This window comes from Helicoverpa armigera, chromosome 5, assembly GCF_030705265.1.
Source record: "Helicoverpa armigera isolate CAAS_96S chromosome 5, ASM3070526v1, whole genome shotgun sequence".
NCBI classification, from domain to species: domain Eukaryota; kingdom Metazoa; phylum Arthropoda; class Insecta; order Lepidoptera; family Noctuidae; genus Helicoverpa; species Helicoverpa armigera.
The window spans coordinates 4,925,525-4,944,870 of NC_087124.1; the positions used below are offsets into that span (position 1 = coordinate 4,925,525).

A 19,346-nucleotide genomic window follows, 5' to 3' on the forward strand; every position below is an offset into this window, starting at 1 on the left:
CGACAGTAAATCAGAGCGCGACAAAATCATGTGGCGATATCGTAATTGTGAATCAACGGTGCTGATAGCAATTGTGAATTAATTGATGTGTTTGTGCCGCATGCGCTTGCCCAGTAGCTACAGCGGAACCAATTCACTGAATCACTTCCTAGCAACAACTACTAACTTGGCTATAGGCATTTCCTTTATTGCCTTACAATACAGTACACAGTTAAAAAACTTTTCGTACGAAATATTGCTGTTTGCTTCAAAACTGTTCGAATAGCTTACAATGTTTCCGTATAGTTTTAATGAAATACATGTTAGTCTGTTCAAGTTGTTGAGAAATCGCGCTACATTTACTAAATTGGCTGTTATGTACCGTATACATTACGGGATAATTCACTGCGATTCGTATCATGAAATTTAGAGTTCTGTGATAAAGTGACAGTCTTGTACCTAATTATGGCGGGCGGTTTGTCTGATGTAGTGTTTACGTTTCCTTCGTAGACTGAATTTAGTCCCCGTCGCATTACAGTGGCCCGTAAATATCTTCTTTGAACGTGAGTTTCCCCTATAGGCCGCTACGGGGAACAATTCTGGAAGCATATTGGTGTATTACTTCACGTCTGCCGTTACGACTCTCGTGGGAGCTGATGAGGGTGATCTATATGGAGACACCATGCTGTTACTGCCAGATCGTTACTAATCTGGAAACATAATAGAAGTTCAAGAAAATATCAAGCGCGGATTACACAGTTAGCTGACTCAGTAATGTTTGGCTTATTTCTGAATCAATGTCATTTATTTTGATATGCACATCAAGCAGTGCCATATGACGTCGTATTCTGAATATCACACTAATAAAGATTGACGCGTTCTATATAAAAGCGATTTATTACCGTTATAATAACGACATAATGAATGCTCCAGCTAAATTAGACCGGAGGAGTCTAAACTTATCTCAAAGTGCAATTACTTTGGGGATTATCTGGTATTAATTTTCTCATAGTCCATGTGTTTTAGTGTGTCGTAACAATAAATTATTACTTTAAACCGTGGTGTGCCATGTGGCTTGTGATTCTCTTTGGGCTCTAACGAGGGTGTGACAGTCGCAAACTTAATTTACCATCTAATCTATTAACACGATCTTATCTGCGGTAACCTAAATATAAAGTTTATGTGGTTTCCCAATTCCGGAATAAGCCAACCAACAATATGAGATTATTGCGTGTATTTCGATGATTACCAAAATGCCTGTGAAATAAGACCAAATGAGTATTTCGCGAATTTAAACGTGAATTCAGCAAATCGTGTTGTCTTACGCCTGTCAGACACCCGACTAGACAAATCTTAATTTGAGTGACGTAAAAAGTAATTGAACGAGATAGGAACAGCCGTAAACTAATTTAATTAGACGGTTTTTAGTTACCGTGTTAACGGCCTATATCGCCTTTCCAATTAGTAAACACAAAACACGAATTGAAAAAAATATATGTCTGTAATATGATATCGCGAAGCGCCACAATACATGTCTGATATCGCGTGGGAAACGACGTTTAAACAAAATAAATTATTCATAAATATCATGCATTCTGTATAAATTGTGATATCATTTGAATATCACATAGTTTTGTCATATTTCATTTCGGAACTCGGAACTATATTTAGGTCAGTAGGAAATTCAAAGTCCTTATCTATCTTATCGTCTATTTCCGAAATATTACTAACAAGATACCGAAAGATATCTTATCTTTATGGTGTATTTTATCAAATGTCAATAAAGTTTCACCTGTTAAGGCCTACGCTCTATCATTCACTTGCAAGCGCTATTCCATTCCACTATTTACGTTCTAAGTTTCGGCAACGTAAACGGTTTGTTTTCACAGCACATCGAAAATCAACGTTTCCTATATCAATAGACGAATATGCTTAAGTTTCAACAGTATGAACTGCAGCTACTCGGTTTTTGCTACCCACATTAGTGCACTGATATCTGAATGGGCGTTATATCCAGTCCCACTGATTGAATTCAGCACGCTTGTCTGTAGGGCGCCTGCCACCGCTCCACGCCACTCCGTTGCCGTTGACGTGTACAACTATAAATTAACGACAATTGCACTAATTGTGCAGCTAATGGCTGTGCTCACTGACGCATTGTGTAGCTTCGCTATCCGAACATTAATTACTACGCTATCCGGAAATATTTGACGCGTGGGAATGGCAGTTACGCTCCCCGTAGGCTTTGACTGTCCCTTGTTCGGATATCATAAGACTAATATTTCTCCCTAATATTTTCTTTATTGTGTTACGTGATAGGATTTCTTGTACGTGTAGGCACGGTAGTTTCATTTCGGGACCGATAGAAACGTACCGTACAAATCAAATCAATGTTATATTAAAGTCATACACACACCCCTCCCGGGTGGAAATAACTGATGTTTATATTTGTAGGGATCGGGAGTCGCAAAGCGCATGTGGCCGACACTGAAATTGCTTTCAGTGTATAGAGCTCGCGTGAGGCGCGCCGCCAATCTGCGGCCGATATAAATCTACAAGCCTGCCGAGTTTCGAATAAATTGCAAACTATAAGGATCCGTGCAATTTGCCCTCCCACTAGCGGCCCGTCTATCCAGAGACTAGCCACGCGATTTCGACGATTTGTCATGTCAACTTCAACGTTTTTGTTTTACATTCATCTCCTCCGGCAATTCCGTATCAGTTAATTTGTTTACCGATAAATTGCGAATCGTTCCGTTGTGTATTTTGTCTCTTACGTTAAACGATCGTTTGAATCGGTAATTAGATATACAGAAACCTGGAAATCGAAAATCAAGTAAATAGATTGCTTTTGCAAATTAATTACCGTGCGGAAAAACGGTTACAAGTAAATCAATGTAAATATTTACATTACATACACTCAGTGTATTTAAAAGTGTGTTTCTATTTAACTGAAAGCATTTACACACGGGTACATTAAGATATCTTTGTGGCGTACAATGTCGCTTCATCATCATCATCATCATCAGCCTATCGCAGTCCACTGCTGGACATAGGCCTCTCCAAGTGCACGCCACTGAGATCGATTTTCAATGTCGCTTGAACTTGGTGAAATGTAATTCTGAACGTGTGGGTAGAGTGGACGATAATGTGATTCATGAAAATAGGCAATTTTACTTTTATGGTCACATTAAAGTCTTCTTTCACTTTATTGCACAATGGATGCGGCGTTATTTGCAAGATACTGTTGTATATCTAAAGTATGAGCGCTTTATGCTTGATTTTGAAAATGTTATTTAGAGAAAAACAATATGCAAATTATGAGGCGACAGAACTGATTAAAAATACTGAAAAATTTTAAATCACTTGTTCTGGTTATTCAAGTATAAAATACCACATTTAGTTAAAATTGTAGAAAAAAATGGATGGTTTCGCGTATAGGCAAAGAAAGGCGACGCCCTGTTTTAATGTGACAATTTAACAGCTCGTAAACATTCCGCATGTAGATCATTGAAGCGTCCAATTATGTTCTTTATTGTTGTTTTAAATTATTGTATGGGTTTTCTAATAATTAAAAGTGGTGTACCCATCAGATGGCGTCATAATGTATCTATCTAGTGAAGTAATTTTCTGTAGAGAGGAAGTTTTGAATAAGCGTTCGTGGAAAACTTCTGACGATCTTTGTCAGAGGTACAAATAGTTGCTGAATAATATTCATTGAAATTATGTACCGTAGTGTTTTCTGCAAAAGTTTGCATGGAAACTACAAGTGGACGCTGTCCTCCGGTATCGTCCCAAAGCGCACGGACGGGCGTCGTTAATATTAAAGCACTGAATTCACAATTTTGGTTGTTAGTGCACTTTCTGTTGTAAAGGATAGCTGAAAACCAAGTCATTTCTCCGACAGGAAGAGCAAGTTTACTATCAAGTTAGCCGCCACCCCGAAACTTGAAAACTTTTAAATTGCAGCCGTTCTCGCTTTAGTTTTATTTGTCGCTATTCAGTTACAATTAGAGGACATTGAATTATGTGAATTCCGAAGTGAGGAGTCAGTCTCTCTGGTCACTCACAAGTCACTAACACTACATTTTAATTTAGCTGGTCTATTTTTGTACCATGAGTGATTTATGGTAACATGACTTAAATTTATGTTCAAATTATACCGCAAAATTAGATTTCTTGGAACAATCAGTGTCCAGACAACGGTATTGTTAGGCCCATCCATTCCTTGGCCGTGTGCGCATATCCAGCCTGATAGTATTGTAGAGTTGTTGTTATTCTTGGCTTCGTGCATGTTTGTTGGGGACGTGTTTGCGGTTAATTAATTTGCTCACTTCCCTCCACCGACGTCTGTGCCGGATCTGCCATCTGTCCATTTCAATACGACGCTCGAGTGAGTCAAGCGAGTACCTAATCAATCGGTTACGCTGTTGATTTCCAATAAACCTATTTCTCATGTCGTGATTGAACTATAATCGAAACCTTTTTTGAACAACTCATTCTGGAAACATTAATGGCGTCGTTTACGATTTGATTTCATTGGTGTTGTCTACCTTTATGTGTCCGTAGGGGGGCTCGATCGAGTCCGTCAACGGAATCGATGTATCGCTCGAATGGTTTTTTCTGCCTACGAGTAGTTTTATATGAGAGATGTGTTAAGAGACACCGGGTGGTAGTGATCTAATTGTTTTGGTTCGGGAGTCGGGCCCTTCGGCATATGCTGCCGACACGCGGCCCTAACAAATAGGGCTGCCTGCTACAGTGAATATGAAGTCGTTTGTTAAATGCTTCGTGAAATGGTATACGAAAATGTAGACACAGTCTCTGGTGTTAGAAATTCGTAACATTCCAAATGTTGTCTAAATGTGAACCCTCCACAGTATTTTTCCCACTTCGAAAATACTGCTAAAATAACCTTATAAGATAACCTATAATATAACGACTCTAGATATTGTTAATCGTCTTGATTACGATCTTGAAGTTTTCTAATCTTAATTATATACGGACATAATTACTTATGGTAGCCCTATGAAGTTTTCCTGTTGACGTATACATGTTTGTTTTCTAGGGCAATGGTTTGTGGGATTGTGTTTAATTTAAGAGCGCACGCGCAGGCTAAGCGTAGAGTGACGGCTGTGCATTTTCCTAAAGCAGCACGTCATTAACGGCCACTATTGCTTCCGTTCCACATCTGAGTTTAGTCCACAAACGTTAATACAACCTGAAGTAGGATTTATAATGCAGCTTGGAGCTTCTATCCACACAGATATAACGACCGCAATGATTAAAATGTCACCTCGTTTATGCTGACACCGCTATCATCCAGAAAATCCCACAAGACATAAGTTATGTCCATAAAAAATTCACCGTGAAGCGGTCGTCTGACAAATAGGGGACACCCGCAGGGTCCCCGGAGAGGTGGCCGGTAACGAGCTACCCTGGCAGCCCGGCACACAGACTAATGTCCCCACTTTGCACGTATCATTAATGTTGCCGCCCTGACCACCCGTATCTTGGGGTGCACATATTGCGTCTTTATAGCGCGCCAGCGTTACCACCTACAAAGGAAATTGTCCGCAAAATGATTCATTAATTTGAACCTTTTCACTAAATCGCAACGAAAAGTGTTCGTTTAGGATTGTAGTGACTTGTAATTCTATATAAGTTTCTAAGGGACTGCTGTCGCAGGCGGACTAAGAAAACCAAGAGATATTTAATTATCTTCTGGAAAGTACCTTTTTACATGAAAAGTATTTTTAACAATTTCGTGGGCTTAAAATACATAATTTGGGCGTAATGTTTCCGGCTGCTCCAAACGGAAAATGTCTTTGTTTGCTCGCGGATGCTTATTACGACAGGTCCGGAAAATTCGTTCCGGCATGAAAGCGCTGGACCGTACTTAAGTGGGCCAGCTATTGTACAGGTCGCCAGTACTGCTGCTACAATATATAAAGTGCTTTCTGTTTTATTACTGTTATGTATCAACATCGCCAACACGCGTTTATTTAATGGAGCACCTAATTCGACAGCCCGCTGTGATTCTTACGTAAATATACGTGGTCTAAGAGTGCGGCTTAGCATACATGTTTATTTACCCAGCACGGGTTCGCTGTACAACATAAAACGAAGGGTAAACGACGTGTAAAATGTCGTGTTTGATGTTAAAGTGAAGGGATAGCAGGTAACATTCGAGCTGTTCAGCGAATTCAAAAATATCTCGTATCGAGATATCGGGCGTAAATCTTGTGCATGTATTGTGGGAGGGTGTCGCTTTGTCGTATCGGCTGGCATCAACAAATATAGCCCGGGGTCAGGCGCCACTCGGGGGACCTTCGGAGCCTCTCCACTGAAGATATCACTATATTGAAACGTTCCACATGATTAATTTAAACTTGAACAGAAAAATATAGCTTGAGTCGAAATGAGGGCTCGATTTATTGAAGTCTAGCCTCCTTTCCGGAACTGTGAATTCGTTTCTCAAAGCCTGAATATACGTGAGGGAAGATAATTTGGGATTCAATCAATCTGCATGCTGGAATACGGAGGATATATACCAATCTGTGCTGATATAAGCATTCATCAGGATTGCTTGATGTTCCACACTACCCGTATTAGGTAGGTTTATGTCACACGAATACGTGCAGAGCTCTGTCTAATAGGGACTCCATCACAACATGACACAGTTTCTATTAAAAGAAATAGGTATTCATAACCGATTAAAACTAGTCCACATATTGATCGAGACATTATTCATTCTAGGCATATGACCGACATAACTGACAGGCTCGCCCTTCTAACAACGTCGATAAAAATGCAAATACCGCCAAAACACCCACTAAACAAGCCAATAGGCACACAACATACTGGTGATAAGAGGTAATCAATCAACAGTTGATTAATTAGTCCGTTATCAATAAGTGATTACTGAATGTGCTAGCTTATACTGAATGAAATTATTGGTATGTTCATTGTGTTCCATTTCATTCCGATGATAATATTGAACCAGTAGACGAATGGCAGTAGGTGAACTTCAAAATGTATCGGCATTTAGTGATTACACAGAATGGTCAATGCTATCGTGTATGGATGTAAGTTCGACGACGAATGTATGCATAATTTTGCATATCTAATAGAGAATGAAACAAGGTGTGCGTGAAAATAGCATGCAGCTATTTATCGCTTCGGTGATCGACGTGTGTCGTGTGGTGTGCGTTAAAATACTGTTGTAGTGTTGCTCAGTGACGGTGATCAATCACTCGTGGCATACAAATGTACTCGGGCCGTACGCTCGGAAACATTTGGGAAACAGGATGCATGGCAATTCACTTTATTGCTTTATACATAACCATTTCTTCCTTTATGGATTCCTATTACATATACAGTTATCAGGTATCTGGATATCCTTATAAGTAAAGGTAATGCTTGTATGTCTGGAGTACAGTTTTCGTCCGGGCGTCCGTGCACGAACAATATTCGCTGTTTCTTTGCATTGATTGGTTTTATTTTAGCCACCTGTGTAAATGCTTCAGCTTTAGATAATTAAAATATATGATGAAAAAAAAATGCAAGATTTTCTTAATTTAACTGCCAAGCTGAGTGCCGTCAATGAGAATGATTGACTCAGATAAACCATTAGGTATATCAGCAAGTATATAAGTTCAAAATTATTCAAAAGACTTACGACGAACATAACGAAGCACATAAAATGAAACCAGCGTGCAGTACGAACAGCAAGTTCAAGGGGACTGCAATGTTTTCCATAAACATGTCATGTAAACACACAATAAAAGCAATCACATCGAGCTCACGGTTTCGTTACGTTTCCCATTAGCGTTGATAAACGTGAAATAATGACAGGTTCGACCGGTCCCTAGTTAAAAATTAAGTTCTTCTGTGTACCAGATGCGATCGCGGCACGCATCTGGGACCGGCGCGCGCGCAACTACATTGCTTTCCCACGGCTTATTGAAAAACCAGATATACCAAAGATATCGGCGTGCTTTACTATCAACTATTATAAACAAGGAAACATCAATGATTGTACGCCCACTGCTTCGAATAAGCTACGCTTTAGTAAACAGTAATTAATTGGTCCAGCCGGCCCGGCTGCGGTCACACAGCCGATGACATGCGATTACACAATCGGATGTTTAAGGACAGATTTATATGAGATTGTATCGTGTATCAATTAGATAGCTTACTAATTGGATTAAACGCATCGGAGAGATGTATGTCAACCGCATTTTGTGGGAAAGAATGTAGATGCTAATCGAAATATCAATATGTAGTTACTTATGTTAAAGAAATAAATTCATAATATCCAATAAGGCTGTTGCGTATTAAATAAGACTCGTACGTTGTTAATGTATTCATGATATTGTAATTTATGTCGCTGGCTAGTTACGCCGGTGCAGTGATTATAGGAGCTGTTGCCTGTCGTAAAATCATATGCATCGCTGAGATTTATGCTTTCCGCTGTACTTGACGACATTTTATCATAATTTCTTAATTACGTTACGTTGGCGAGGCTCTTAATTTAGGCAGCGTTATTGATTGCACACACATTGTGCGGTGGGAAAGAATGTTTTGTAGCAATACCATCGTCATCGTTAGCTTTTGACTTATAAGTATTCTTGTACAATATACATTCATACATATTTGATTACGAAGCCATTACTATATTTGCATATTTGGATGTTGTATATGATTGGATATTATTACAATAGGCGGCCACCTACGGTTGGCCATTGGTGACAGACGGCGTGTATTGTGTGGGACAGCATTAAGCTTTTGATTCCACATTAGAGGCACGGGTCACGTCTTGAGGTACATCCAGACGTCATGCGTGCCGCTTCCGGCGTACACCGGCGGCCGTAATGACATGTGGTGCTCGCACCGCCCCGGACCGACCGGGGCGAATGCTAAGCCCACATCGATCCATGCAAATTTAATAGATTTGCCTATCTGCCCCTCTTATTACATGTGGGTACATACTAAATTAATCTGACGGCTTATCACAGGTTTGTATGTCCGTAGTCCTTTGGTAACATATCCGGAATTTCATGGTAAAGCTGTTCATCTATAATCTATTTGAAAGCTGGGATACGCCAATATTAGCTCATTGTATCCATTTCCCAAGACGTCTGAAGTCGACGTCTAAGTCACTCAACGTATACCTATTTCTGGGCCTCTGGTTAAGTAATTTCGCTTGAGCCGACCTCCCTGTTGTCTTCCATAAGCACATATTACACTGTCAGGCATGTCAGTTGTGTTCATATTAAATAGTTAGTGACCGCAAGCACGCTACACTGTGCAATTACCGTCACTTGTCTACCGAAGTACCAACAACACTATGAACCTTTCATCGATACGAAGTATTCCCAAGTTACGGTTACTAGTTGCGAATAACTAATAGTTTCATGAGGCTTTTGAACGCTGACGGGATATGAGTTGGTTAACTGAAAATGGCTGAGTTAACACCGAAATGGCAACTATGTACAAAGTTTGGGATACTTATGTGAATGTGATCTTCATTCAGTTCATTCCTCCAGAGTGGCTTTTGGGTATTGATGTAATCACGCTTAAGTGAATCGGACAGGAACTTTGTGAATATGTGTCGGTGGGCGAGTTGTTTATTTGATTAGAACAACTATAGACAGGACGGCACGTGACGGACAGACAAAGAGATTCCAGAGACGATCGTTCGAGTCGCAATAATGAACCACGCCCCCGGCCGCCGACCCCACCCTATTGTCGGCAGATGCAGGGTTACATCTTCTTCCTTTGATGTATACTTCTCAATCAAACCTATTTATAACCTCTTGAAACATAAAACGGCCTAACGTATTTCGACCTTAACTTTTTTCGTTGCGGTTGAAATTATAAAAGGGTTCTTCATCGTGACAACCTTATTTCGCTCTTTAATAAGATTTTTTACTGTAAACAGTGTTCCCGATGCTTGCCCAACAAGCAGAAAATTAAAAATTTACAAACAACCCCAAGGGATTCTGTTTCGAGAAATAATTTTCTGTTCCTTCAAGATTAACTTCGGGGGTTAAACAAAGTTAATGGCTAGGAGTAAACACTATGAATAAATTAATGTAGACTTATGGAACAAATAGGTTTAATCAATGGAGCTATTAGGTTAATTAATGGCTAGAGGCGTCTTAAACTACTAGTTGGTACAATTTCGCCAGTTTATCTATTATGCGAGGCAGGGCGACTAGGAGCGGTTTCTGGGAACGCATTGCGAATGCAGTACGCAGTGCCTTTATGTTCGGCACCGCCGGCTGTCGCACGCCCGGTTTCATGCGATCAAAATTCAACCCGCACATGCATCACGACTCTACATTTTTTTCCCATCTCCTTCATTCGACAAGTTAACACGTCGATTGGAGGATGTCGAAAAAACGTATACGATGTTCTCGGTAGCGGCGACTACGCGCTTCGACTGCATATAAACGCTTACTTAGCACATTTCACAAATTATCGTCTCTACGATACGGCTTTGACATGCTTGACACATATCGTTCTCTACATTGTACACAATTAGTAGGCAATGATTACATTGTTCATGACAAGTCATAAAAATTAAGCGGTATATTAATGTTTCTGTAGAAATGCGTCGCGTGAGCGCCCGTCTCCGAAACAAATAAATTTAATTTTACTATCGCTCATATTTGTACCTTTATATGGGCATGCATTAACGCGTTAATGGAATTATTACATGGAAACGAGACCTTTGTTGTTCAATCACTAAAATCAGCCCATTGTGTTGAAGACAACAGCTGTCACGCAAGGCTACTGAGTTAGTTACTACATGCATTCGCTGATTTCATAATAATAATATGTAGTTGCAATGCACTGTAACGCGCCAAAATTGTAACAATGAACAGAAAATTACTGTGCCATGAAAACTCAATTTGAATTTAATTTTCGGGCTGCCACATTTTAATTTGCACCAATGGTCTTTATTTATGGCGCCTGCTATTGAACAGTGTTGATTAGAAGGTATTAATTAACAGTCTGTCGCGTTGAACGTACAAGCTTCAAAGTGAACTCTTGATCAGTTGATACTGTAATTGAGTCGTGAAAATTAACGTAACGAGCTGGCCACAGTTGAAACATTGTCGCTTTCAATGATACGCGACGTATTGTCTATGAAAGATTTAATCGCCGCACCTAATGATCGGCTAATAGCGTGCTGTTTGAATGGTGCCAGCTTTATATAGCGCACGATGAAATATGCGTTTCGTTTTACTCTCAGTATGCATTAATCAGATGAGTGTGACTATGGACAAACCAGCAATTTATTACTAGAACAGGATATTCGGTTTAACAACTCACATTTATTGCTTTGAAACTAAAGTTTATAATTATGGATCCCGGGGTGAACGTTTCGTTATTGTAACAGTTGAATAATATTTAAAGTTGTGTCGTGGCGACATATTAACGCTGAAAGACTTGCTTGCGTGCTCCAAATGTAATTCTAATGCCAATGTGAAGGCCGAATTTCGAGCAGGGTTGCTTATGAAATTCATTATTCGGCGGAACAGTGGAGGTGGCGAGACGCGGAGGCGTTGTCCAGAAATACTCTGCGAACGTTCGGCTAGCTATTTTTGTCGTGCTCCATCGACAGGTATGCGTTATGCGTAACGAACGTAACGCTACAGACAATAGGTTTTATAGTACACTTTTTAATGCGCCAGACATGTTTACAAAGCTCGTTAACGCAAGCCTAGCTGCCGCAGACATGTTACAACGCACAGCACTAAACACTAATTCGCCACGCACTACAGTTTGCTATTTTTGTACGTCGTAAATTTTATAGCGGTTATCGGCTCTGTGGTAACTGTTTAGCTCATGTTAATTTATGTACGCACACTTTTCCTGTAATTTTTACGACATTATAGTGGTCAAATTACGTAGTGGATGTGGCACAATAAAATTTAATCGCTTCAGTAGTCGCGAAGTCGTAGTTAGGTGGTAGGTATTATGTTATTTTCGTCACGTCGCAATCCTATTTGACGGTTGTTTGTCGGGGGGTGTATTCGACAAAGGAGTTAGCGTGGTCCTGTCGGCCGACTTGTGAGGATTATCCGGATAATGCCTGAGCGTTTCCGGCTGATGCTTCTTATCGGCACTCGAAGAAAGCCGCGCCTCTGTGTAAATAATATCGCTTCAATAACATTGTATCTTAGGTGTTGCAACACTTGCAGGCGTGTGCGTTTTTCTGCTCGTTCTTTTAACGTTTTTTATCAGTCCTTTGTTATGACAAAGCAGAACCATCTTGTTATTAAAAAAAAATATAATGGAAATGATTTGCTTATAAAAGAAGAACTTCCAAGCCGCGTTCCACACTTCGCAGTATCGCAGTTACGTTTAGGTCTAAAGTTCGCAAATAGCAAATACCGCATTTGCAGCGACAGATAGATACTTTATCGCTTATTAAGCAATAACTCAGATGCTCCCAACAAATTGCACGAACAGTTATATTACAACACCTAATTTATTTCATACCTAGACGAACATGGTAAGTTATGGGCCACTCGTGATTCGCACCCCTAATATATTACTAGCTGCGATGACGTGTGAAATTAACGCTTAAACATCAACATAGATGTTTACGTGGTATAATACGAAATTCTACAAATTCCAGTTGCGTTTTTGGGCGTTAAATCTGTAAGTCATAAATTATGTGTTTTGTTTGCAACAGTTGTGTGTTTATTTTAAGAAACTAAAAACATCTTCTAAAATTAGTTTTCGTTATTCTTTTTAAAACATGCTCGCAACATAAACCACTTTCCTTATACGTATATCAAAGACGTGGCAATTAGTGACTTACACTGAGTAATCCCCTAGATGTGAGGATTACCGCAATGAAGGTTTTCATTAGACAGAGCGAGGACGGGAACAAATAAAAAGAGATGTAATTTCCTCCTCATGTCGAAACCGCGTTAATACGCCTGAAGGTCGACGGAATCCTTTCTGGCCATCAAATTAGTCTATACCTCTGTGGCTTCACTATAGGTTCTCGATTAACTTGTCATTAGGGAATGTTTTAATGGATCTAAGTAAATATACTACACTAATACAGTATTCAGAAGGTCGTTTTCAAACATGAATGGTAGGAAAACAGTCGTGTGTAAACAAATGAGGGCAAATAAATCAATCATCGCTGGGAGTCGAAATGAGTTTTATTTGTAACAGAGAGGAGGGCTCATTGAAACACTGCGAGTATTTTTGGTAGTGGTTTCGGCTCTGCGGGCTGCGCTTGTGCGGATTACGAGATTATGTTTGCCTTAAATACAAAGCCGGTAACTACCTTTGCGTTAGAGGCTTGTGTCAGACGTGTCTTTGTTGTTTTTGATTTTATATTCGCTGTGTCGCTTCTTCTGTTCTATTAAACCTTTTTAGGGTTTAAAGGAGGGAGTTTAAGCAGAATCGAAAGCAGGCCTTTTAGAGGGGTTTATGTTTAATTATAACACGGGACAGACAATTATAATGTACTTAATAGCATTAAACATTTAATAAGGCCACGTTGAGCGGCACTTCCTTATTTATAAATACATAGTACAATATAAGATTCTCCATTATTCTTTTATCGAATGTTTGCCTAGCGCAGCTGTTGCCGCTGTCAACTTCCAAGTTGTCTTCAACACGAAGAGTATCTCTTTCTTAAACTGTGACAAACTACATAATCCACTTGAATATATCCTTATACATAAAGTTATCCTTATAAACATAGTTGGTATCCTTTTCAGTATCGCACACAAAGCAAAAACATTTTATTTCCACAACAACTGTGCTCAGATAGGAGCAGTTTCACTGGCTTCATTTCTGTATACGAAAGAAGAAAATTGAAAACAAAGTTTGTGGTTGGTTTCGCAATCCAACACGCGTGGAAAAATGCTATAACTAGCAATATAGCTTTTGTTAGTTGCAGAGCGCGGCCGCTCCGAGCTTTTTACCAGCTTTGTCTTTCATGCTGTCGGAAGCAAATCTCATTAGTCTTTGTCGCGCCACTGAAAGACCGACTTGCGCTCAGATACTTACATTTCCAACCATTATGAAATGACCGCACCTCTAATTATTTCAGGATTTCAACGTACACGTCAAATAGTACTCGTATCCTGTATTTATAGCCATATTCAACATAAGTTTAACGGATTTTAAGTTATCATTCTACATTTTTCTTGTGCACATTATCGCAGCACTGCTTTTAAAATGAATTTATTCTGTTCTGTCACAAAGCGTGAATAATTGTTATTTTTGTTCTCTTAACACCGTTTTAAAATATCAAATGAAAAATAGCTGTCTATTTAATGTGAAATTTATTCATGCCTGACATGAGCTCAAATAGCCCGGTGACGTCATACTGAACACCAATTTTCAGCGAATATTTGAAATGAGACAAAGCAGAAACGATGCGCTTTTGAAAAAAACTAATGATATACTGCTTGCTATCTTTAGTAGTCGGTCTGACGATGCTGGTATCGATCGATCTCTAGGACCCTAATGCTTTTGTTCAATAAATAATGAACGTGTTTCTTTGATTTACGTTAATGCGGGGCACGTTTAAGCTATTTTACGATGATTGGGAGGTTAATAAAAAGCATTGTTTAGTCTGCACAGCCCGCAGCAAACACGATATTGGTTTTTAGAAACAAGATACGTTCTAACGCAACATTTTTGTGTCCGGAATTTAGATCGGCAACGAGATAATGTGTAACGGCTGTAATATATTTGGGAAGGTTGGCAGTATTGTCGTAATGTGTTAGCTAATTCAGCGCGTGGCATGGCGTCGCTCGGCGGCGAGTGGTGTGCTGCTGGCATTCAGTCGGTGAATGAACCGCTGCGAGCTCGGCGCGTGCATGTTCACAGGGAAGTGGCGTATTGCCAATCCGCGCTCGAATATCCTACGGGAGCCGTTATCGTCACACTTTGCCTGTACTACTAGCTAATGGACAATAACATTTGTCAACATGTCGCTGCGATGCGCTCCGCAAGCGCTGATAGCGCGTCATATTTGTACGTAAGAGCTCCGAGCTTTTGCTACGTTGCGCACTTTATCCTAACACGATTTCATAAAAGTACTATCTACTGTTTCACGAAAACAGCTATTGTATTTCGTAACAAACATGTAACACGTTTATTACGATAAACGATCGCTACGTTTCGCATTCTACACGGCGATACAAATAAAATCCCACATTTTACAGTCTGCTGATGAAGATTTAATGCTTATTAATGGTTATTTATTTTATTTCAAAATCTTCACGATAATGACCCCAAAAATTGTTTGAATGTTAAACGTGGCGTTTTGGCATTTTGCCAGAAAGAAGAAAAACATTTGTGAGCAAACACGACTAGGTAAACAACATAAGTGGCTCGACACCATCATACCTAATCGTTTCCTTTATGTTTGCATAAACCGTCACGTTGCAATGAACATATTCATGAAAAACCAATTTGCACACATAATACTTAATATTCATATACTAATTGCTACTAGATCTTGGTCTATTATTGCAACTGAATGGGAGTAATTATTAGCTATTAATTCTTGCGTAATTTACAACGAATCACTGTACAAAGGGGCGTGAAATGAGAATGACAGTATTATAAACCGCGACTAATAAACAGAGCTGTATCGACAAGAGCGGTGTGGCCGCTTGCCAGCCACGAGTCCACGGCTCCGAGTCTGTGTATCTTGATTAAACGCACGTTTGCTATAAACCCTCGCCGCGCCGCCAAGCCGTCTGAAGGTAAACCTCTTCCTTCTACGGATAACTATACTAAACACATGCAAATCGAATTTTTATCCGTGTTGTTTCATTACACTGGTTAAGCAGACAAACAACATTTACATGGCGTTGTATAACAATGTATCAGAGCTATCGGTATCATGATCTGCATACATGCGGAGATCGTTTGATGTCAATTACACGCGAACGCGGTGCCCCTAATACCGATTATCCAATATTATCGAGCGGAACGCCAGCGTTCAGCTTGCCAACACCGCGTTGTTGTTGTTGTTAATCAAAATAATTTATGCCTCGATGCATAACAGGTTAATCTGTTCAATAGAATATGAACACGGGGATTAGGAATACTAAGTGAGGTTAACGAGATAGGAGCGTGAGAATTATTGGAAAGCCAGGGATTCAATTCCGTTGCGGCTATCGACTATCGGGAGCAGTGAGCGTGGTCGTCGCCGACCTATCTGTGACTTCATGCTTCGCTTCACGCAGCTCTTCAGCGAACATTGTGTGCTGTCGCCCTCACCATTTATATTCCAACGTGAAATATTTCCCGACTATTTTATTTTCCATCGGCGGCACTCTGAGCTTATTTTAAAAGCGACCTTTTGATCTCCACTTTGCTGAGATGCTGCGACTCGACCTTTTAAGGCAACTTTGAAACAATGAAGTTTTTACTGAACTATGTTGCTTCTTTACGACGACGCCAAGAGCGCGTCTAGCCATGTTTTCATTAGGGCCCTGTTACATAGCCGTCTAAATAAATGGAAAGCCGACGTTCTACGTATCACGTAGGTAATATTAACTGGTACTTATATTTTTATTTTCGTTTATTATCTCACTCAAACTAACAGAATAAACAATAGTTAAACGTACATCTAAAATACAGTTTACTTGTTTGACTATTCAAGCAACTCTAATAAGAAACTTGCGAAGTTGAGCATTCTCAGACTTCTGAGGTTCGCGTTTGAAGTTTTATAGAAGTTCTGTGCATAAAATTATACTTAAACATTGTTGCTTTAAAAATAATTTGTTAAGAAGACCAGAACCGCATTAGACATCATCTACATACTTTAGAGATTGCAAGAGATGTAGGAAAAGTGTGCCATAATAAAGTGTTTTTTTAAGGCATCCCCTTAAAAAAATACGTACATTTTTTTTTGTCTTTTGCCTGAATTGTCTAAATAATTGTGTCTTCGTTGTTCACAGATGCGGTCTGCATGCGGACTTCACGGAGCTGACTGCGTGCGTGGGCGGAGAACTGGATAGACACGAAGGTTCAGCCGTGCATCGACGGTATTTCTACATAACGTTGCTGAGGGAACCTGTCTCCAGGTGAGCTTTACGACTCACATAGCTAATGTGACTGTCCTACAAGTCTTTTTGCCAATCCCGTTTATTTGTTGCTAAGGTAAAATCTTGTCGAACGATGTGAACTGTGAACAAAAAACGAATCGATTTTTCTCGGATTATAAACATTCGTTACTTAATGCAAGATCAAAGATTTTTATTTTTAAATCCATGTTGCTGACGCAAAATAAAACTGTGCAAAGTTAAAAGCTTATAGAATTATGATTAAGCTTAGACTCAATTTTATGCGTCCCTATACTTAGATAGCAGTAGCAGCAGTAAATAGAGCGCAGTGCGCTTGATCCTATTCTCATAATTACATTACTGTTGAACGCGTAGCCTTAAATTGGATCGGTTCACGGTGCTAGCTTAAACCTGCGAATAATGTTCCACATAGCCCGGTTCAGTTTACTTAATTACACTTTACTTGCTTATGTGCAGCCTTTAATAGCATATATTTTACTTAAAGCTGCTGTACGGTGTAATTGCGTTTAATGTAAAACACTAAATTTTCCGCTAACGTTCCCCTGTGATTTCGTTCTTTGCTTAGATTTTTAGAATATTCGTTGTACCAAATGTTTTTGAAGCGTGTGTTCCTTGGGGAAACAGCGCAGTCATTTTCATAAAGCTTTTTAATGGAAAAAGAAATGTGTTTGAAGTTGTGCTTGAAAAAACTTCTCATGACACGCACAAGAATTTGAATAAAACATTATATTACACTGATGTACGTTATCGTAATCGCTTAGTGAAAATCGTTTTATCACTCGTTAGAATATTCATGATTGCGTGATGGTATTCTCTTGTGCGCGCAACAAAAGTGGATCAATTTGGCATACTCACTTATTTATTTACATGTTCACACTTAACTTTATCTTTATATCTAAAAGAAAAAAACTTGTTTATTCAGTAATAGCTATCTGTCTGAATAAAAAATAGCTAAAGATCGGCAAGAAAAATGTACAATATAAAAATCCCATATCGCTCATATATTTAAGATCTTTCCCCTAATTGCATAAAATAAATGGTAGAATTTGATCGATTGAACGCCCATACATAATGAAAATATACGAACAAGTATAAGGGAAGTGACACGGCCCATTAAATGCTAGTTCCCCGTGGGTCGTAATTTAGCAAGCTTGATAATAAGCTGTGTTCGAAAGCTGTCACCGACCCTCGTCAATATTTTCGTTTAGTACCTACCTACGCGCTCACATCATTGGACAATATTTTTATTCCTTACACGCAGAAAAAATAAATGATATTTTTACTAGACCGGGAATTGAGTAGGTTTTATCATGTTTTTTTATTAGTACAAGTTCTGAACGTGCCACATGGATTCCGGATTCCAAATAATGTACATTCTCATTCGCATTGTATAACTGTTAAAATGACTTTCATTTAAACTTGCTTTCCTGAATTGGAAACAGTATCAGAAAACTGTATTTCCAATTCCACTGTTCGAATGTACGGAAAACCCCGTACCGAAAATTCCGGGTATGGATTTTCACGTTCGGAGGGAATTCAGAAATCAAATGTAAAGTAGTACACGTTGCGTTCTAAAGAGTTTATTGGAATTGCCAGTAGACATAAATTACTCCCTTGGAATAAGGAATAATTTAGTGTAATTTTGTCAATTTATCTGTCAGGTGGCGAATCTGGCATCAATTTTAATATCATTTGAATATGGTCTGTGTAGTTTGCATAGTGCCCTAAGGTCGCCTGTTTCTTGGTGGCAGAACAAGGCTGGTAGGTTCGTAATGGTGGTTATTACGCTCTATTCCATTCTATCCATTACCTTTGCATAAGTATTTATGTACAAATATGGTATTGTCCAGGTACTTGTCGGAGTACAGACATGTGAAACGCGGTGCAACGTGGAAGGGTTCTCGACATTGGTGCCAGGGAAGAACTGCTACAGGTCAGTACATTTTCAATTTTCATTTGTAAGAGTAAGCTAAAGTAAGTTAGCATGTGGAATGGCATAATAATCAATGTATAAACAGGGATGTGTGTCAGATTGACCTTCCGTACAAGGTTTAGAGGTTTCCATTCTTTAATAAAGAAAGAGGATAGAGGATAAAGAGGACCTAATTGGGACACAAAGGCCGATAAAATAATGCTTTCAGAATTGAAAAATTATTGGTTTCAACAAGGCACAAGACATATCCTATATTAATTTTATTGGTGTAAGAGCTCTACAATGAAAGGTCATTTCAATAAATCAGGACGAATGGCCGATGTTCAGACAGTTAGTTG

At 39.3% G+C, this 19,346-nt stretch overlaps 1 protein-coding gene across 1 annotated transcript in view; it reads left to right on the plus strand.

The window, feature by feature from the left end:
• Positions 1–19,346, plus strand: part of LOC110376757 (heparan-sulfate 6-O-sulfotransferase 2) — a 54,455-nt gene that overhangs the window by 19,989 nt on the left and 15,120 nt on the right. Inside the window, exons 4-5 of the mRNA XM_021335732.3 lie at positions 16,950–17,075; positions 18,926–19,008. Coding sequence (XP_021191407.1) covers positions 16,950–17,075; positions 18,926–19,008 — 209 coding nt within the window. The remainder of the gene's footprint in view (positions 1–16,949; positions 17,076–18,925; positions 19,009–19,346) is intronic.